The sequence below is a fragment of the Sapajus apella genome, unplaced genomic scaffold (genome assembly GCF_009761245.1).
Source record: "Sapajus apella isolate SASKATOON/1434 unplaced genomic scaffold, GSC_monkey_1.0 scaffold21, whole genome shotgun sequence".
NCBI classification, from domain to species: domain Eukaryota; kingdom Metazoa; phylum Chordata; class Mammalia; order Primates; family Cebidae; genus Sapajus; species Sapajus apella.
In genome coordinates, this window is record NW_022436961.1 from 5,937,450 (window position 1) to 5,959,030 (window position 21,581).

General features: G+C 47.1%; 1 protein-coding gene across 2 annotated transcripts in view; it reads left to right on the forward strand.

Moving 5' to 3' along the window:
• The window catches only part of RAB11FIP1 (RAB11 family interacting protein 1), a 39,877-nt gene that overhangs the window by 13,929 nt on the left and 4,367 nt on the right, over positions 1 to 21,581 (forward strand). The window contains exons 2-5 of one of the 2 annotated variants that reach the window (XM_032288238.1): positions 10,157 to 10,599; positions 12,585 to 13,392; positions 15,000 to 16,898; positions 17,634 to 17,742. In XM_032288238.1, coding sequence (XP_032144129.1) covers positions 10,157 to 10,599; positions 12,585 to 13,392; positions 15,000 to 16,898; positions 17,634 to 17,742 — 3,259 coding nt within the window. The remainder of the gene's footprint in view (positions 1 to 10,156; positions 10,600 to 12,584; positions 13,393 to 14,999; positions 16,899 to 17,633; positions 17,743 to 21,581) is intronic. The other variant, XM_032288239.1, reaches the window with a different exon arrangement.

Below are 21,581 nucleotides of genomic sequence, written 5' to 3' on the forward strand. Positions count from 1 at the left end.
AGACAGTTCATGAACTGCTTTTGAAACTACTTCATCTAAGAAAGATTGTGTCCTCTGTCCCACACTAGGTCCAGGGTGGTTCTGTTCTTCCTGCTTCTTTCCTCACTTGAAGCCATCATCCCCTGTGTCACGATGCCTGGTTAACGTGCAGATGACTCACTCTATAAGTCAGGGTTGGGATTTTGTACAGCAAAGGAAGTAGGCAGTCCTCACTGGATGTCCAGACTGGATGCAGAAACAACGATCCCTTGAAATGAACACTGATACATGTAAAGTGTGGAAGTAATCCAGAGAGCTGGTGATGCTCTTTGCCTGGCCTTTCCTGGAGACTCCTGTGTTTAATATGGGGATGCAGTATTTATTCACTTGCTGAACAGGCCCTCGATCGGTAGTTCTGAAACCTTATTTGTATGTGAATTGTTATTTGTGATGAATTGATACTTCAGCAGGAGTTTCAGCTAATTAATTTCTCTCATTGCCCCAATGTAACAAACGCTTTGTGATCTTGGGTGAGCCTGTTCTCTGTCCCATCGCAGGGTCAGCTTTTTAGTCCTCTTCATTCTCTGTATTTTCAGCGTCTGGTGTGTAAAAACATTGGAACTGAATCTCTGACGGCATCATTTCTCTGTGTGTGTCTGCTCTCCAGAATGTTTTAAAGGGAGAAAACATGCTCATTTCAGCTGCAGAAAGATTATTTTTAAGACATACCAGTCAGTCCTTTATCACAGTAATCGCGAATGCCTGCATGGGTGCACAGGAAGGCTTTTCATTTCCCAATAGCAAGAACCACACTGCCCTGACCCCGCCACATTCCCACAGAAGGCTCCTGGGATGGGATCAGCTCTGGGTGTGTTTGAGAAGCCAACTCTATGTTCTGAGGCACACGGCCCTCAGAATGGGGTATGTTGGATGGTCTTAGCTCTTCCAGAAGGACTGAAAATCCCGGGAGATGCTACAGCATGGATCCAGGCACCAGCTCCCAGCGGGCTACCCGGGAAGTGGGCGTGCCCTGCACCCTGCTCTTGTGTGTGGGCGTAGGCTTGTGTTTTTTCTGCGGGGTACTTAGTTCATTCTTTTTCTGTGTTCCCTTATTTCTCTTCATAAGACATCTTTTTGAAAGTGTCGAAAGTGTAAATGACTTTTTGTATACTTTTAGCTGTTGTCTTTTCTTGGGTTTGTCTAAAAAAATAAAATCCCCCAAAACAAAAACCGCAGAGTAGCCTGTCTGGATAATATGCAGTTCTGCTTGTCTATGGCGAGATCACCACTTGGGAGGGTGTTATAAAACTGATAATAGTGGTTGTCTCTGGCACGGAGACAGAGGGGCGTGGAATCAGGAGGGGTACGAAGATGGAATTTTTCATCCTATACCATTTTGTGGAATTTGAATTTTTACCCAATGCCTGTTATTACTTAAAAATATAGGCTGGGTTCAGTGGCTCACACCTGTAATCCCAGCACTATGAGAGACTGAGGTGAGAGGATCCCCTGTGGCCAGGAGTTTAAGACCAGTCTGGGCAGCATAGCCAGACCCTATTTCCAAACAAAACAAAACAAAAACTAGCTGGCCTAGCGGTTCACACCTGTAATCCTGGCACTTCGGGAGGCTGAGACAGGCAGATCACTTGAGGTCAGGAGTTCGAGACCAGTCTGGCCAACATGGTAAAACCCTGTCTCTACTAAAAATACAAAAGTTAAGGCCGGACGTGGTGGGTCACGCCTGTAAGCCAAGCACTTTGGAGGCCAAGGCGAGCGGCTCACCTGAGGTCAGGAGTTCAAGACCAGCCTGACCAACATGGTGAAACCCCGTCTTTAAAAAAAAAAAAAAAAAGGGCCGGGCCCGGTGGCTCAAGCCTGTAATCCCAGCACTTTGGGAGGCCGAGGCGGGTGGATCACGAGGTCAAGAGATCGAGACCATCCTGGTCAACATGGTGAAACCCCGTCTCTACTTAAAAAAAAAATACAAAAAATTAGCTGGGCATAGTGGCACGTGCCTGTAATCCCAGCTACTCAGGAGGCTGAGGCAGGAGAATTGCCTGAACCCAGGAGGCGGAGGTTGCGGTGAGCCGAGATCGCGCCATTGCACTCCAGCCTGGGTAACAAGAGCAAAACTCTGTCTCAAAAAAAAAAAAAAAAAAAAGTACAAAAGTTAGCTGGGTGTGGTGACACATGCCTGTAATCCCAACTACTCTGGAGGCTGAGGCACGAGAATTGCTTGAACCCAGGAGGTGGAGGTTGCAGTAAGCCGAGATCATGCCACTGCACCCCAGCCTGGGTGACAGAGCAAGACTCTGTCTCAACAAAACAGCAACAACAACAAAAACTAGTTAGGTGTGGTGGCACATGCGTTTAGCCCCAGTTCCTCAAGAGGCTGAGGTGGGAGCGTGGCTTAAGCCCAGGATTTCAAAGCTCCTGTGAGCTATGAATGTGTACTGCACTCCAGCCTGGACAACAGAGCAAGACCCTGTCTCAAAATATGTGTGTGTATATAGTTTTTAGAAATTTTATGTCACTTTCTACATATCCAGAGATCCTTTGAATTCTTACAGGACTGAGTTTAATGATAAGTAATAATAATTTGCTTATCGAAGGGATCATTTGGGTTTTTTGTTGTTGTTCTTTTAAGATGAAGAATCACTCTATCGCCCAGGCTGGAGTGCAGTGATCTCGGCTCGCTTCAATCCCCACCTCCTGGGTTCAAGCAAGTCTCTGCCTCAGCCTCCTGAGCAGCTGGGATTACAGGCACCCACCGCCACACCCAGCTGTTTTTTGTATTTTTAGTAGAGACAGGGTTTCACCGTCTTGGCCAGGCTGGTCTTGAACTCCTGACCTCATGATCCATCTGCCTCAGCATCCAGTGCTGGGATCAGAGGCGTGAGCCACCGCGCCCGGCTGGATCATTTGATTTTTACTTTTGATAGGTGGCAAGATTTTTTCAGAATATGGGCTTAAAAATAAACTTGCTATATTGGGATTATGGTTCTCTTTCTCTGCACTTTGGACCAGGGAAATGGACCCAACCCTGATTTCTGAGATAATTCAAGCTTTCTTGGCCTATGTGAAAGATAATACAGGAACACACCCATGCCACCATCACATGTGGTGTTGCTATGCTGGGAATTTATTATTTATGAGCTACCTCTGTGAGGTGCAGGAATTAAGTGAACTGAAAACACATGGGCAGAAACACTTAGAAACTGAGTTGATCTTAAATATAAAAACCCACAGATCTGTTCTTCTGGTTTGGGATTTCTTAGAGTGAGATATTCAAGCACTGTGGCTTTCACTGTCTTATGAAAGTATGCTGTATCAGACATCCCTTGCTTAAACTGTTTTTGAATTTGAGGATAATGTTGCTAGTAAAAGAAATAATTCTTGGCCGGGCACAGTGACTCACACCTGTTATCCCAACACTTTGGGAGGCTGAGGCAAGTGGATCACTTGAAGTCTAAAGCTCGAGACCAGCCTGACCGACATGGAGAAACCCCGTTTCTACTAAAAATACAAGATTAGCTGGGCGTGGTGGCACATGCCTGTACTCCCAGTTACTCGGGAGGCTGAGGCAGGAGAATCGCTTGAGACTGGGAGGTGGTGGTTGCAATGAGCTGAGATGGCGCCATTGCACTCTAGCCTGGGCAACAAGAGTGAAACTCCATCTCAAAAAAAAAAAAAGAAAGAAAGAAAAGAGAAAGAAACAATAATTGGTCGAGTGCGGTGGCCTACACCTGTAGGCCCCTATGGCTGAGGCAGGCAGATCACCTGAGGTGAGGCGTTCGAGACCAGCCTGGCCAACATAAAATTAGCCGGACGTAGTTGCTCATGCCTGTAGTCCCAGCTACTCAGGAAGCTGAGGCAGGAGAATCACTTGAACCCAGGAGGAAGAGGTTGCAGTGAACTGAGATTGCGCCACTGCACTCCAGCCTGGGCAACAGAGCAAGACTCAGTCTCTCAAACCACCCCCCCAAAAAAACCAAAAAAACCCAAAACAAGTCTTGTTTTCCTTTCCAGCTTTTATACATAGGGCACAAGATTTGTAAAACTTCTGCCTTTTTGCCTGGGCTGTTTCCCTGCCAGCCTGTGATTCAGCCTGTTTGACATCCTTCGGTAGCCCCTTGGCTGTGCCTCGCTACGTGGTATTTGGTTTTAGGTTTGCTTGTGAAATTAAGCAGCAAGAACAGTTGGTGACATTTTTATTTGTACTTCCTAATGGTGTTAGAAGTTTCCAAAGCAAATCCCACTGTAGGGCCCGGGGATTGGACCTGAAGATCAGGGAGCGTTCTGGAATTGGTTGTAGCTTTCCTCAAAAACCACTAGGAAGTGCAAACAAAACCTCACTGATATACCTTTGGAAAGGCAAGGCTGGCCCTTGGAATTGTCAAGTGGCTGCGTTGCAGGAAAGGGGTCCTGATCCAGACCCCAAGAGAGGGTTTTTGGAGCTCCCGCAAGAAAAAATTCAGGGGAAGTCTGCAGTGCAAGGTAAAAACAAGTTTATTAAGAAAGTAAAGTAGTGAAACTACAGCTTCTCCAGAGACAGAGTAGGACGTTCCGCCCTAGGTACTATGCTTATTTTTATACAGGATAAAAAGATCATGGAAAGATGTGCCCTGCTACAGGGGTTTGTGATAAGGGATTAATTTCCTTAATTACTATTTTTAGTAATTTTGCAGTAATCAATATTATTATCTTTAAAGCAAAATTAGGAATGCCTTGTTCTCCAGATATTGGGACATTAGGACCCTCCCAAGTCTGAGTTTGTTTAGTAATCATTATCAGTCTGTTCCCTTAACTGGAAACATCTAGAAGCTAGGAGTACCTAACTTTCTGGGACTGCAGCCCAGCAAGTCCCAGCCTCATTTTCCTAGCCCTCACTCAAGATGGAGTTGCTCTGGTTTGAACGCCTCTGACAGCTTCTTTGGAGGCCTGTTGCATTTTTGCATCCCCAGGGAGGGTTAATAGAAGGGGCTGTGTGGAAGGGCGGTGGAGAAGGCCTGCCTGACGCTCCTGCCCCGGGTGGGGAGGTGAAGCGCGCTGCCCACCTGCGGTTGACGAGGTCATCGAAACCTCCTCAGTCAGCATTTAGCAACTTCTCCTTTTCAGGTGCCTGCAATTGGTATTTACAAAAGCTAAACACCCTTCATCACCAAGGCTACCATGTACCACATGACTGTCAGAAAAATACAAGTAATCCTCTCAAAACCGAAGTGACAAATATGCAAACTATTCCAGGCCAGGCCCTGGAAAGAGGATTGGAAAGATACTAGGCTGGCAGGGGTGACTTTGTGTATAAAGACCTTGCATCTTGCACTTGAGCCTGGGAGTTCAAGGCTGCAGTATGCTATGATCCCACTACTGCACTCCAGCCTGGGCAACAGAGTGAGACTCTGTTGCAAAAAAAAAGAAAAAAAAAAAAGACCTTGCATCTTGTTAACAGCTACCACTCCCTGCTTGCCCAGCTCTGGACTGCGTTTATAAAAACCATAAGAGATTTCTCTTCTAAAGGTCCAAAATTATAGCTCATGTAATTTTATCCTTTCTTGGCTGTATTTTGTGAATTCATTTTAAGTTCTTGATGACTTTGTGTACATACTAGCCTTTAAGTCATCTTAATGATTTACAACTGATGGCAGGCTGTGTTTCTTCCCTTTCTTCTTTCTTTCTTTTTTTTTTTTTTTGAGACGGAGTTTCACTCTTGCTACCCAGGCTGGAGTGCAATGGCGCGATCTCGGCTCACCGCAACCTCCGCCTCCTGGGTTCAGGCAATTCTCCTGCCTCAGCCTCCTGAGTAGCTGGGATTACAGGCACGTGCCACCATGCCCAGCTAACGTTTTTTGTATTTTTAGTAGAAACGGGGTTTCACCATGTTGACCAGGATGGTCTCGATCTCTTGACCTCGTGATCCACCCGCCTCGGCCTCCCAAAGTGCTGGGATTACAGGCGTAAGCCACCGCGCCCGGCCTTTTTTTTTTTTTTTTTGAGATGGAGTCTTGCTCTGTCGCCCAGACTGGAGTGCAGTGGTTCGATCTTGACTCACCGAAACCTCTGCGCCTCCGCCACCCCTAGTGATTCTCCGGCTTCAGCCTCCTAAGTAGCTGGGACTACAGGCACGTGCCACCACACCCAGCTAATTTTTGTATTTTTAGTAGAGGTGGTGTTTCACCATGTTGGTCAGGCTGGTCTCAAACTCCTGACCTCGTGATCTGCCCACCTCAGCCTCCCAAAGTGCTGGAATTAGAGGCATGAGCCACTGTGCCCAGGCCTGTTCTTTCCTCTGTGGACATTTAAATTAGAAGCTTAAATGTTTCTCGAAAAGAATTTAAATTTGAGGCCTCCTTTCTCTATGTTACAAGAGATGGCCTGTCAAAGGTAAATTAGTAGAGAATTTAAAGCAGGAATCTTGGTACAGGGGAGAGAATAGGAGCTTTAGGGAAACTGATTTGGAATCCTAGCTGTACCCTATAATGGTTGCAAGACTTTGTGCTAATTTTCAGACTTCTGAGCTTCAATTTCTTCATCTGTAAAATGGGTATAATAACCACTCCGTGTCGTTCTTGTGAGGCTGAAATGAGGATATTTCTGAGCCTATGCAGTGTCGGTATACCATAGGTGCTATTTAGGTGTTAGGTTTCTACTTTCCCCTGCACCTTCCCTCTAAGTGTTGAAGGAACCATAGCAGTGGGGGCAGGGATCCGCCCTGTGAGCAAGCTGCCAGCCACAGCTGAAGGGGAAAGAGGAAGTTGTGCTCATTTGGGCAAAACCATCATTTCCTTAAAGCCCACAACCATTGGCCCTTAAATAGGTCACTGAAAAGAATATCAGAATGTGAGATCTCAGTTTGCAAGGGCGACCTGGTGGACAACTCTTTATAAACCAGGTATTTGGAGTTATTTGTCCCATTGTATGGTCTTGCTACTAACTGGGCTTACTTTTTTTTTTTTTTAAGAGATAGGGTCTCACTCTGTTCCGCAGGCTGGAGTACAGTGGCGCAATCATAGCTCTTACTACAGCCTCGAACTCCTGGACTCAAGTGATCCTCCTGCTTCAACCTCCTGAGTAGCTGGGACTATAGGCGTGCACCACTGCACCCAGCTAATTAAAAAAAATTTTTTTTTTAGCCGAGCTTGGTGGCTCATGCCAAAGTGGGTGAATCACTTTGAGTTCAGGAGTTTGAGAGCAGCCTGGCTAACATGATGAAACCCCATCTCTTCTAAAAATACAAAAAAATAGCCAGGCATTGTGGCACACGCCTGTAGTACCAGCTACTCAGGAGGCTGAGGCCGGAGAATTGTTTGTGTACAGGAGACAGAGGTAGCAGTGAGCGAAGATCATGCCACTGCACTCCATCCAGCCTGGGCAACAGAGCGAGACTCTGTCTCAAAAAAACACACGTATACATATGTGTATATATACATGTTTTTTAGAGAAGTGGGATCTTGCCTTGTTGCTTAGGATCTTGCCTTGTTGCTTACACTGATCAGTGAGATCAGTATAAGCAACAAGGCAAGATCCCACTCTTGAATCCAACCAATCCTCCTGTCTCAGCCTCCCGAAGCACTGAGATTATAGGTTTGAGCCATTGTACCCAGCCTGGCTCACATTCTTACAGTTCACTAAAGGTATAGGGCTCTTAGATGGAAAATGAATGCCATGAGGAGATTTCCTTTTTTGGAAGCTTGTCTCTCAGTGGAGCTGGACTTATATCATGTCATTTGCCACATCTTGAAGTAGATTGCAAATGACCAAGTGTAATACTTGGATAGTGTTTGAAGTGTTCCTTTTTCTGATTATTAAGCTAGGGAAGCAGGCTTCCTTTTCAATTCCCCATTTGTTTTATTGTGGTAAAACATATATAAAATTAAATTTACCATTTTATCCCTTTATTTTTTTTTTTGAGACAGAATTTTGCTCTGTCGCCCAGGCTGGAGTGCAGTGCACGATCTCAGCTCACTGCAACCTCCGCTTCCTGGGTTCAAGCGAATCTCCTGCCTCAGCTTCTAGATTAGCTAGGATTATAAGACGTGCCATGATGCCTGGGTATTTTTTGTATTTTTAGTAGAGACAGGGTTTCACCATGTTGGCCAGGCTGGTCACAAACTTCTGACCTCAAGTGATCTGCCCACCTCGGCCTCCCAAAGTGCTGGGATTACAGGTGGGAGCCACCACTCCCGGCCCCATTTTTAAGTGTGCAGTTCAGTGTCATTAAGAACATTCGTGCTGTTCTGTGACCATAACCACCATCCATCTTCAGAACTTTTAAATTTTCCCCAACTGAAGCTCTATACCCATCAAACATTAATTCCTCATTCTTTCCTTCCCCTCTGGCAGTCACCATTCTACTTTCTGCCTCAATGAATTTGACTACCCCAGGAACCTCACATAAGCAGACTCATAAAGTATTTGTCATTTTCTAACTGACTGATTTCACTCTTTTTTTGAGATGGAGTCTGGTTCTGTTGCAGTGGCATCCTCTCACCTCACTGCAACCTCTGCTTCTTGGGTTCAAGCAATTCACCTGCCTCATCCTCCTGAGTAGCTGGGATTACAGGCACTCACCACCACGCCTGACTAGTTTTTGCATTTTTAGTAGAGACCGAGTTTCGCCATGTTGGCCAGGCTGGTCTCGAGCTCCTGACCTCAGGTGATCTGCCTGCCTCTGCCTCCCAAAGTGCTGGGATTACAGGCGTGAGCCACTGCACCTGGCCTGATTACACTGTTTTTAAAAATTCTTTATTTGTATTTATTTATTTTTAGAAACAGGGTCTCACTTTGTCACCCAGACTGGAGAGCAGTGGTACAATTATAGCTCACTGCAACCTCAAACTCCTAGGCTCATGTTGAGCAGCTGGAGCTATAGGCGCATACCACCTTGCCGGCTAATTTTTAATTTTTTATAGAGATGGGGTCTTGCAGTGTTGCCCAGGCTGGTCTTGAACTCCTGGCCTCAAGTGATCCTCTTGGCTCAGGCTCCCAAAGCTCTGGGATTAATATGTGTGACCCACCATGCCCGGCCCCCTCCCCACCTTTTTTTTTTTTTTAATTCTGTCTTGTATGTTTTATTACTCCCTAGCAAGGACTATTCCTTACTACAAACTTGATTTTCTCTGAGATTTAATTATACATTTGCATGCCACCCTTCTTAGCTGTTTGTATATGATAATTTGCTTTATTTATTTATTTTTTTTGAGGTGGAGTCTCACTCTGTCACCAGGCTGGAGTGCAGTGTCATGATCTCAGCTCACTGCAACATCTGCCTCCTGGGTTCAAGGGATTCTCCTGCCTCAACCTTCCGAGTAGCTGGGACTACAGGCATGTGCCATGACACCTGGCTAATTTTTTATATTTTTAGTATAGACAGGGTTTCACCATATTGGCCAGGCTGTTCTCGAACTCTTGACCTTGTGATCTACCCACCTGGGCCTCCCAAAGTGCTGGGATTACAGGCGTGAGCCACTGCGCCTGGCCCTGATCTTTGCATTTTTACTCTACTGAAGGAAAACTTCAGTCATTGGAAGTGATTCCATGGAATATTTTTTTTCTTTATTTTTAGAATGAGCTCTTTATTGAGTCAGGATTTTACATTATTATATGCTAAGTACAACACCAGATCCTATCTTTGTCTAGTACATGTCTTCTTAAAAATAAAAGTGCAAAATAAAATAAAACGAACAAAAGAAATACAAATAAAAGTGCAAATTCTGCCCTTTACCGGTGCAGTGGCTCATGCCTGTAATCCCTGCGCTTTGGGAGGCTGAGGCGGGCAGATCACCTGAGGGTCAGGAGTTGGAGTCCAGCCTGGCTAACATGGCGAAACCCCGTCTTTACTAAAATACAAAAATTAGTCGGACATGGTGACCAGTGCCTGTAATCTCAGCTACTCAAGAGGCTGAGGCAGACGAATCTCTTGAAGCTGGGAGGCAGAGGCTGCAGTGAGCCGAGATCACAACATTTCACTCCAGCCTAGGTGACAGAGCAAGACTCTGTCTTAAAAAAAAAGAAAAAAAAATCTGCTTTCATTTGGATCTCCCCAAAGAGAAGCCCTAAGAATGCATGCATGGAACAGATTGCTGGTAGCAGAGAAGAGAGGCCAGTTCATGGAGATTGTGAACATTGTTGCGGTCTCTTCCATTCAAATGTAACTCCTCAGCCTTTCTCCTTTCAGGTGGTATAAGCTGAAGTCCAAACCAGGAAAGAAAGACAAGGAGCGAGGAGAAATTGAAGTTGACATCCAGTTTATGAGAAACAACATGACTGCCAGCATGTTTGACCTTTCCATGAAAGACAAATCTCGGAATCCATTTGGAAAACTGAAGGACAAGATCAAGGGGAAGAATAAGGACAGTGGGTCAGACACCGCCTCTGCCATCGTCCCCAGCACGACACCCTCAGTCGACAGCGATGATGAGTCTGTGCCCAAAGACAAGAAAAAGAAATCAAAGATCAAGACCCTGTTTTCCAAGTCAAATCTGCAGAAAACGCCCCTTTCCCAGTCCATGTCTGTCCTGCCGACTTCAAGGCCAGAAAAAGTGCTGCTTCGTCCCGGAGACTTTCAGTCCCAGTGGGAGGAAGATGACAATGAGGATGAGTCCTCCTCGGCCTCAGACGGTGAGTTTCTGCCTCTTCTCTCTTGACCTCTCTTCCTCCACTTAGCCTGCTTTGTTCTGAGAGAGAAGAAGCGGAAAAATCTTAAGATAAAGAGTTTAATTCAGTTCCTCACTTACAAAATCATGGTGGTGGTGATGATGATAATGGCGAGTAATCTTGGTTAAGATGCCCTCTCTGACCAGGTGCAGTGGCTCACGCCTGTAATCCCAGCACTTTGGGAGGCTGAGGCAGGCAGATCACCTGGGATCAGGAGTTCAAGACCAGCCTGGCCAACATGGCGAAACCCCATCTCTACAAAAATACAAAAATTAGCTGGGTACGGTGGTGTGTGCCTGTAATCCCAGCTTCTCGGGAGGCTGAGGCAGGATAATTGCTTGAACCCAAGAGGCAGAGGTTGCAGTGAGCCGAGATCGCACCATTGCACTCCAGCCTGGGTGACAGATCGAGACTTCGTCTCAAAAAATCAAAACCAAAAAACAAATGATGCTCTCTCTAAGGTCAGGCATGGTGGCCCACTCCTGTAATCTTGGCACTTTGGGAGGCCAAGGGAGGCAGATCTCTTGAGCCCAGGAGTTCAAGACCAGCCTGGGCAACTTGGTGAAACCCTATCTCTACAAAACATACAAAAATTAGCCAGGTGTGATGACACACACCTGTAGTCCCAGCTACTCAGGAGGCTGGGGTAGGAGAATTGCTTGAGCTCAGGAAGTAGAGGCTGCAGTAAGCTGTGATCATGCCACCACACTCCAGCCTGGGTGACAGAATGAAAAAAAAAATGTCCTCTTTCTTTTCATTTTAAATATTTTTTGTTTGTTTATTTTAGAGACAGGGTCTGCTCTATTGCCCAGGCTGGAGTGTAGTGGCGCAATCATAGCTTACTGCAGCCTCCAACTCCTTGGCTCAAGGCATCCTCCCACCTTGGCCTCCTGAGGAGCTGGGACTATAGGTGTGCACCATCACACCTGGCTAATTAAAAAAATTTTTTTTTCTTTTCCTTTTTTTTTTTTTTTTTTTAGAGATGAGGTCTCACTATTTTGCCCAGGCTGAAACTCCTGGCCTCAAGCAATCCTCCTGCCTCAGCCTCTCAGAGTGTTGGTATGACAGGTGTGAGCCACTGCACACGGCTGAGATGCCCTCTCTATTTCTAAGCCCTCTGGTTTCTAAGAATGCATAAATTCCCTTTCCAGAGTGTTTGGCTCTGTAACTGATGTCCATTAGTACAAGCTTTTAGAGCTAACAGAACGAGTGTCTCCAAGGTTGTTTTTTTTTTTTCAAGAGCAAAACCATGGAACCTTATAGTAATTCTGCTATTTCATTAATTCATCAGGTAGTTATTTAGTTCCTGTGATGTGATTAACCCTCATGGGATATAGCCTATCAGGCTCTTGTTGCCCAGACTGGAGTGCAATGGCGCAGTCTCAGCTCACTGCAAACTCCATCCCCTGGGTTCAAGCAATTCTCCTGCCTCAGCCTCCCAAGTAGCTGGAATTACAAGCATGCGCCACCACGCCCGACTAATTTTGTATTTTCAGTAGAGACAGGGTTTCACTATGTTATTCAGGCTGGTCTCGAACTCCTGACTTCAGGTGATCCGCCCTCCTCAGCCTCCCAAACTGCTGGGAGTACAGGCATGAGGCATTGCACCTGGCATAATTGCATATTTTGAACTTCAATTTCAATGTCTCAATCCCTCCCATTGGCCAGATTCTGCTACTATGAAGAGTGCTGCCCTTTTCATTGGTTTAATCCAGGGTTTCTCAGACTCAGCACTGTGGACAGTTTGGACAGGTCTTTGTCATGGGGGGTGCTGTGCTGTACATTTTAAGATGTTCAGCATCATCCTTGTCCTCCATCTGCTTAATTCTGCACACCCCCTCCAAGTGTGACAACCAGAAATGTATCCAGACATTGACAGATCCCCCCATGCTGCAAACCACTTGTTTAATGTCTTATCCCCTTTCTGTTCTTCGTTTTTCTTCCCAAAGTCATGTCACACAAGAGAACAGCGAGTACGGATCTTAAGCAACTGAACCAGGTCAATTTCACCCTTCCCAAGAAGGAAGGACTTTCCTTTCTTGGTGGCCTTCGGTCTAAGAATGACATCCTTTCCCGCTCTAACGTCTGTATCAATGGGAACCATGTTTACCTGGAGCAGCCAGAAGCCAAGGGTGAGACCAAGGACAGCAGCCCGTCTTCCTCCCCATCCCCCCAGGGCTTCAGGAAGAAGCATTTGTTCTCATCTACCGAGAACCTGGTGGCACGGTCTTGGAAGGAGCCTGCTGAAGGAGGTGGACTGTCCTCTGACAGGAGGCTCTCCGAATCTTCCACCAAGGACTCCCTGAAGTCTATGACCCTGCCGTCCTACCGACCTGCCCCTCTGGTCAGTGGGGACCTCAGGGAAAACACGGCCCCTGCAAGCTCGGAGGCCCCAAAAGAAGCCAAAGAGAGCAAGAAGCCAGAGAGCAAGAGGTCTTCTTTGCTGTCTCTGGTGACGGGGAAGAAGGACGTGGCTAAGGGTAGTGAAGGTGAAAACCCTCTCACCGTCCCAGGGAGGGAGAAGGAAGGCACGCTGATGGGGGTTAAGCTGGGGGAGGATGCGCCCGGGCCTGCTGAAGAAGCTGTGAGAAGATCCGAGAAAGATACTGCGACTATTGTCTCCAGACCGGGCAGCTCACTGAACCCCTTTGAAGATGTGGAGATCACAGAACTGGAAGCTGAGCCAGAGGCCAAGTCTGAACCGAAACCTCCAATTCCCTCTGCAAGGGCTCCCCAGACCAGAGCTGTCAAGCCCCGGTGAGTTTTGGCTCTTCTCATGCAGGCATTTCTACCTTGCCATTGGCAGTTTTCAGGCTTACGTTAGACCAGATCTTCCTGGTTCCATGACATCATAGTACCTGAATATGCCAGAGGTGTGCTGGTCTAAATTATTATTATTATCTTTATTTTTTTTTTATTTTTTGAGATGGAATCTCACTGTGATGCCCAGACTGGAGTGCAATAGCACGATCTTGGCTCACTGCAACCTCCATCTCCCGGGTTCAAGTGAATCTCCTGTGTCGGTCTCCCGAGTAGCTCAGACCACAGGCACCAGTCACCATGCCTGGCTAATTTTTATATTTTCAGTAGAGATGAGGTTGGTTTCACCATATTGGCCAGGCTGATCTTGAACTCCTGACCTTGTGTCCACCCACCTCAGCCTCCCAAAGTGCTGGGATTACAGGCGTGAGCCACCGCACCTGGCCTAAATTCTTATTTTTTTAACCAGTCCCTACTGCCAGCCTGGCCTGCCCTGTACAAATTACAGTGATGTTTCCTAGCCCAGAGCTACTGCCCAGCAGGCATGGTCTGTCATCTCAGTCAGATTATCAGATCTCAGTGGAATGCAATGGTTTGTAGCAGATTCTGGGTGTTGTGAGTTGGAAATGCTGGGTTTGCGTTGTGGTGTATGCAGAACCTGTGTTTATGAAATTGTTATTGCACGTCTGCCCATGAGCCAGATCCTGTCCTGCCTCCTTGCACTTTGACTCTGGTTTCTGGCACGAGAGACCCTCGGTCCTCTCTCAAGTGTGCCTGTGACAGTTCTCTGTGTCTGCTCTGCCGATTCTTGTAAGAGCTGGGGTGAGCCTTGGGAGGTTCCGTTTTTTCTGTGTGATCTCATTCACACTGACAATATTTCTGTGGTTTGGGGGGGTGAGAGATTTTTTTAGCGATTCTGCTTACTTTGACATGCACACATACACACTGTTCCTCTTAAACATCTGTGCCTGTGGCTTTGTGTTATATCTTTAACCACTTTGAACTTTTTAGGTGTACTTTGTCCTGTAATAATCAAATGCCCCAGCCTTGTGTTAATCACCACAAGAAACCAGAGGCAGTTGCTTTCCTGGGATCTTTTCATCTCTATTGCAACAGACCTTTGTGTGGCAGATCTGCTGGGTTATAAAAGTGTCTGTTGTGTATGTTAAATGTTAGTGTTCTTTTTTTGGAGACAGTCCCCCTCTGTCTCCCAGGCTGGAGTGCAGTGGTACAATCCTGGCTCACTGCAACCTCCGCCTCCCAGGTTCAAGCAATTCTCCTGCCTCAGCCTCCCGAGTAGCTGGGGCTCCAGGCGTGCACTACCACACCCAGCTAATTGTTGTATTTTTCAGTAGAGACGAGGTTTCACCATGTTGGTCAGGCTGGTTTGGAACTCCTGATTTCAGGTGATCCACCTGTCTCGGCCTCCCACAGTGTTGGGATTACAGGCATGAGCCACCGTGCCCGGCTGGTGTTCCTTTTTTAACTTCTTAAGGTACTGCCCCAAGTGTAAAGACGTTCTCCCTGGCGAATGACTTGATTTTTGTGTGCTTTGTCTCTCACGATGCATCTGCACTGACTTGCAGATTTTGTCCTTTTTGCAGACTGGAAGTGTCTCCGGAGGCGCAACCCACAGCCAGGCTTCCTTCCCCAACTGACTCCCCTTCCTCCCCTCCTCCTCTCCCTTCTAGTTCTGGCCAGGCACCTGTCCCCTCTGCACTGGGACGTGGTACAGACACACAGTCCTCTGAGAGTCTTTCTGTCTTCTCCTCTGTCTCATCTCCCATAGCAGCTCCCATTTCCACATCTACTCCAATTGAAAGCTGGCCTCCCGCAGACAGGGGCCAGGCCAAGTCTGAAGAACCACCCTTGCTCCCTGAGGCAGAGTGGCAACGGGAGAGTGTAACACGAGTTCTAAATTCCAGTTCTTCTGCCCTGGGACCACTTTCCGAACAGCCACCCATTCCAGAGAATAAAGAGGCAGAAGATGCTCCGATGGGCAGGACCTGTGAAACAGGCACAGAGAAGAACACCGGTAGCCTTGAGTCAGAGGAGTCTCTCCTGGAGCAGCCTGAAGTGGGACAGCAAAAGGGAGAACTTCCGAGGTTTCCCTGCAGAAAACAAGACTACAGCTCAACATCTGGAGAGGCCCGAGAGGTACCGTCTGCCCTTTCACTCAGCAGTGATGGAGCGGCGAGCCCCGCTGGGGAGCTTGCGGCAGGAGGAGACCGAGACTTAGAGAGTCAGGCTGGGTCTCTCGCGGAGAGCAAACCTAGGGATGCAGTTGAAGAAGCGGCGCCCCCTCTTCCGGTGGGAGAATGGGTCCCCTCCATTGATTCCATGATGCGGAAGCTGGAAGAGACGGGTCTGAACCTCGGTGAGGACCAGAAGAAAACCAAGAAGCGTGTGTCGTTCTCTGAGCAGCTCTTCACGGAAGAGGCAGTGGAGAGAGCCGCCCCACTGGTGGAAGAACACAGCAGTTGTCCCCAGGAGCTGACTGCTGCATGGGCTGTCGCTGGAAACCCATCTGACAGGGAACCTCCTGCTTCTCCCCATGCAGAGGTCTCAGAGAGGGAATCGGTGACCACGCCTGGGCCAGCGACTTGCGGTACGCCAGCCTCCCTGGCTGATCACCTCCTCCTCCCCTCCCAGGAGGATAGTTTCTCCGAAGGCCCCATGAGAGAAGCAAGCTCAGCAAAAGACACACCACTCTTTAGGATGGAGGGAGGCGATGCCCTTGTGACTCAGTATCAGAGCAAGGCCAGTGACCACGAAGGTTTATTGTCTGATCCCTTGAGTGACCTTCAGTCTCCCTCAGATTTTAAATCTCCAATCATGGCCGATCTGAACTTAAGCCTTCCTTCCATTCCTGAAGTTGCATCGGATGATGAAAGAGTAGATCAGGTTGAAGATGACGCTCAGGCTAAAGATGATGGAGAGACAGCAGAGTTGTCAACTCTGGACGTAGGAGCTTTGTCCCCAAGCATGATACTCCCTTGTCCAGAGAAGGGAAAGGAGCCGAGTGGCGAGGCAGATGGGTTGGTGCTGGGGGAGAGCCTGCGTGATTTCAGGCCACAAGCACCCCAAGCATCTGTGACAGCTCCTTCAGAGCAGACCACAGGGTTCGGAATTCACAAACCACATCTTGGCAAGAGTTCAAGCTTGGATAAACAGCTGCCAGGCCCCAATGGTGGCGAGGAAGAAAAACCAATGGGAAATGGGAGTCCAAGCCCGCCTCCTGGCACGTCCCCGGAGAATCCTGTACCCAACCCCTCCCCTTCTGAGACCTTTCCTGCCACACACTCTTTCACCAGCTCTGCACATTCTGACACTTACCACACTAGCACAGCAGAATCTCAAAAAAAAGCCACAGCAGAGGGCTCCGCTGGTAGAGTTGAGAATTTTGGCAAGAGGAAGCCACCCCTCCAGGCCTGGGTCTCACCCTCGGAGACACATCCAATCTCAGCTCAGCTGAGCGCTGGAACAGCGCCAGCCAAGCACAGGTGAGCAATGGGGGAGACTGTCTTTGTGATGTGATGTGAGCAATGTCCGCTTGGCTTTCTACCTGCAGAGGTTACGCTTTCTAACCACACAGACGTTCTGATGTGACAACCTGCTGGTAGGACTGCCCCTTGTGGTGGGAATACCTCAAGACACTGCTGTGTTTATAGCAAGGACATAATAGTCTTCAAATAGAGTTTAGGAATTGTTCTGCACAGTCAGATTTGAAGCTGTCACATTGCACAAACGCAATGCCGCCAATATCTTAACAGTCTCAGAACTGACCAGCACTGAGCGGTAGTAGCATCTAGCAGTGTCAAAAACTTCACGCACTGCCTGTCGTGCAGCTTACGTGTTTGTTCTGAACTCTCTTCACTGTAGAGGAACAGAAGCCTCTGCAGAGTTGCACAGTGAATGCCTAGGCTCTGGTAGCTTCAAAAAAATAAGAGATTGCCTTTAATGTTCTCCTGATGTTTGTGACAAGACCAAGGGTCCCGTTGAGGACATCAGGACACCTGGGCAAGGACGTGCGTTGCAGGCTTGCATGTGGCAGCCCAGTCCTGACTGCTTTTGTTTCCACAGGAACTGAGCCATTGGAGTGCGTTGGCCCAGAGATGAGGACAGCGTGTGACCCACCTGCCACTTGTCTGACTTACTGGCTGCCATCTTTTCGGTGGGCAGTTGCTCAGTTTTGCCATGACAGAAAGGTCTAAAGATTCTTTTCCCCTTCTCTTTAGACCTCATCCTGTGAAGCCAATGAACACAACAGCTACCAAGATTGCTAACTCCAGCTTGGGAACTGCGACCATCATCAGTGAGAACTTGAACAACGAGGCCATGATGAAGGTATGTCTTCTGGGAAGCTGGTGCATTTGTTAAGGATTGACAGAGCACCCATTTCCATAGTCACCATCGTATACCTCTCCCTGGGCAGCCAGTGGTGGCAGGAGCCACTTAGCCGTACCTCTGGAGTCTTTGGATAAACTTGGGAAACTTCCAGACATTCCACTGGATAATTTCTGTATTACCTTATACTTGTTTAGTTATTGTTAAATTTTTGTGTCTCAAGCAACATGATTGACAGTGACCCTTCTTTTTTTAAAAAGTTTATTTAAAACTTCTCCTTCTTAACAGAGATTGGGCTTTGTGATGTTGCCTAGGCTGGTCTTGAAATCCTGGGCTCAAGTGATCCTCCCACCTTGGCGTCCCAAGGTGCTGGGATTACACTCGTGTGTCACCACACCCAGCCTGGCCCTTTTTAATGAGAAGATGTCACCCACAGTCTGGCCCGTTCACCTCAGGGATTTTCTTCCCACATTTCCTTTCTTTTGGCAAGAATGTAAAATTCTGATAATTGCAATCATTACATATATACTTTTTTGGTAACTTCATTTTGAAATAATTCCAAATGTTAAAAGAAAGCTGCAAGAACAGTACAAAGAGCTCCTTCAAACCCTTCCTCCCAGTTCACGACAAGTTAACATTTGACCAGATTTGCCCAGCAGTCTCGACCTCTCTGCATCCTCTCCCTCCCCTTCTCTCTTGCTGGAGGTACTCACACAGGTGTCGGCATTTTTTTTTTTTTTGGAATCATTTGGAAGTAAGTTGGGTACCTCATGTTCCTTTTAACCCTAAATACTTAAATGAGTAATTCTTAATAGTAAGGACATTCATCAAAATCAGGCAACTTTTTTTTTTTTTTGGGACGGAGTCTTGCTCTGTCACCCAGGCTGGAGCACAGTGGCATGATCTCAGTTCACTGCAACTCTGCCTCCTGGGTTCAAGCAATTCTGCCTCAGCCTCCCAAGCAGCTGGGACTACAGGTGTGCACCACCATGCACGGCCAATTTTTGTATCTTTAGTAGAGACTGTTTCACTGTGTTGGCCGCACTGGTCTCGAACTCCTGACCTCAGGTCATCCGCCTGCCTTGGCCTCCCAAAGTGCTGGAATTACAGGCATGAGCCACTGTGCCCGGCCTACCTCATGCTCCTTTTACCCCTAAATATTCCTAACAGTAAGGACATTCATCAAATTCAGGAAATTTCTTTTGATAAAGGGTCTTGCTCTGTTACCCAGACTGAGTGGAGTGACGTGATCATGGCTCACTGTAGCCTCGACCCTCTGGGTCCAATCAATCCTCTCACCCCAGCCTCCCAAATAGCTGGGACTACAGGCGAGCACCACCATACCTGCCTAATTTATGTATTTTTTGTGGAGATGGGGTTTTACCATGTTGCTCAGGCTGGTCTTGAATTCCTGGGCTCGAGTGATAGGCCTGCTTAGGGCTCCCAAATTGCCGGGATACAGGCAAGAGGCACCATGCCCAGCCTGTTTTCTGTTTTTCATTATGAATTAACACTACAGTCAACAACTTCCTATATGGAAGTTTTTCTTCTCCTTTAGATTATTTCCTTAAGCTAAATTTCCAGGAAGTAGCTTGCTCATTTGGAGGCTCTCTTCTCTTTGAAAAGCATGGGCTAACATTAAAAAACAACTCCTCACAATACAAAAGCAGCCTCCCAGATGAACTCTACCTGGGAGTGTCTTCATCCTGCCCTTTCTGGTTCTCAAATCTGAAGGATTTAGAATACTGCCTTGCTGCAGATCCCTGGTCTTCAATTCAGTATCATCTGGGCTAGAAGAGAGTGATTTACTGAGGGATGGTGACCTTTAGGGGCAAGGATGTGTGTTGTATTTCAAATACGTAGAGAAGGACTTCCCAACTGACACTGGGAGCTGCAGTCTGTAGAAATAAACCTTAGTTTTATTTAGTTTGGAGCTGCTAAAGTTTACTTTCATCATAGATTTTACAGTCCCATGGACTCTGGATATTGAATAGTTTATTGATTTATTTTTTTGAGACGGAGTTTTGCTTTTGTTGCTCAGGCTGGAGTGCAATGGCGCCATCTTGGCTCACTGCAACTTCCGCCTCCTGGGTTCAAGCAGTTCTTCTGCCTCAGCCTCCAGCGTAGCTGGGATTATAGGTGCCTGCCACCACACCCAGCTAATTTTTGCATTTTTAGTAGAGATGGGGTTTCACCATGTTAGCCAGACTTGTCTCGAACTCCTGTGCTCAAGTGATCACTCGCAGTGAGCCACTGTGCCCAGCCTTGTTTTGTTTTTTAATGGAGATGGGGTCTTGCTCTGTTGCCTAGGCTGGTGGGCAATGGCTATTCACAGGTGCAATCATAGCTCACAGCAGCCTCGAATTCCTGTGCTCAAGTGATCCTCCTACCTCAGCCTCCCAAGTAGCGTGGACTACAGATGCACCACCATGCTTGGCTGAAAGTGTTTTTCAAGTGCTGGATGGTTGATATTCCCTCTGGCTGCATTGCATATCTGCCAGTAAGCGCTGGAATAAAGGTTCACAGGAAGCTAGAAGTCCAAGTTTTTGGTAAAAGAAGCCAAGTAATCATAACTGATGATTGCTGAAAACAAGTTAACATCTTCTTACCATCTTGCCTCACTTTCTCTTTCTTTCTGTTTTTTTGAGATAGAGTCTTGCTCTGTTGCCCAGGCTGGAGTGCAATGGTGTGATCTTGGCTCACTGCAGCCTCCACCTCCCAGGTTCAAGTGATTCTCCTGCCTCAGCCTCCCAAGTAACTGGGATTACAGGCATGAACCACCACACCCAGCTAATTTTTTTGTATTTTTAGTAGAGACGGGGTTCTATTATGTTGGTCAGGCTGGTCTCAAACTTCTGACCTCAGGTGATCCACATGCCTCAGCCTCCCAAAGTGTTGGAATTACAGGAGTTAGCCACTGCGCCCGGTCCCCACTCTTTCTTTGTAGGACACACTGACAGGGAAGGTGGTAAGCATTGGTCTCAAAATTGTCATCCACAGCCAGAACTGTGTACCTACCACATTTCAGCCCTAGCCAAAAAATCTATGTCAACCAGCTTGCCTGGCTCTGTGTGGTTGTTGCAGATGGAAGAGGCAGCACTTGTCTTCCTGGAGTTAATGATATTTATCAGGAAATGGGATAAAATGACAGCATCACGGGGACGGCAATGAAAATTAGTCATTCAGCAGCTTCCCATCCCTCTTCCTTTTACTGTGGAATGCAGTGCAGCGCCAAAGAGAAACAGACACCTTGTTTCTGGGAAGTTAGCAAGACCTTTGGCTCCCATCTTATTCCCTCTTCAAAGCTCATTTCATTCAGGGGCTTACCTCCTGGCCCTAAGAGAATAACTTAGCTCAAAACAAAGGCAACTGGCGCTTATTTTGCTCATGATTTGTAAGCCTGGCCGCGGCCCCGCTGCCTGCCTGCAACACATCTCTTGGTTCTGGACCTTGCCTAGTAAACATTCAGAGTAAATAGGGGATGTTTCCTGGAGGCTCAGCTATTGGCTTGCCACATGATAGATGCTTTGTGTTAAGGCATAAGACAGTATTTATAAAGATAACTACTCTGGAATGTTGCAAAGTAAGAGAGATTTAAGGGAAAGAAATTGCATAGCTAAAGTTATGAAACGTTAGCTGGATTGTTACTACAGTGATTTTTTTTTTTCTTGGTGGTTGTTTTAGGGCCTCCATCCTTTATAGATGATTTATAACTGGGAGTGTATTATTTACCCAGGTGGCTTTAACATTTCCGTTTTAAAATAGTAAAGCCAACGTGATCCAAAAATCATCTGTGATATGGAAAAAGTTGGATGCACATTTGAGTGTATGTCATTATC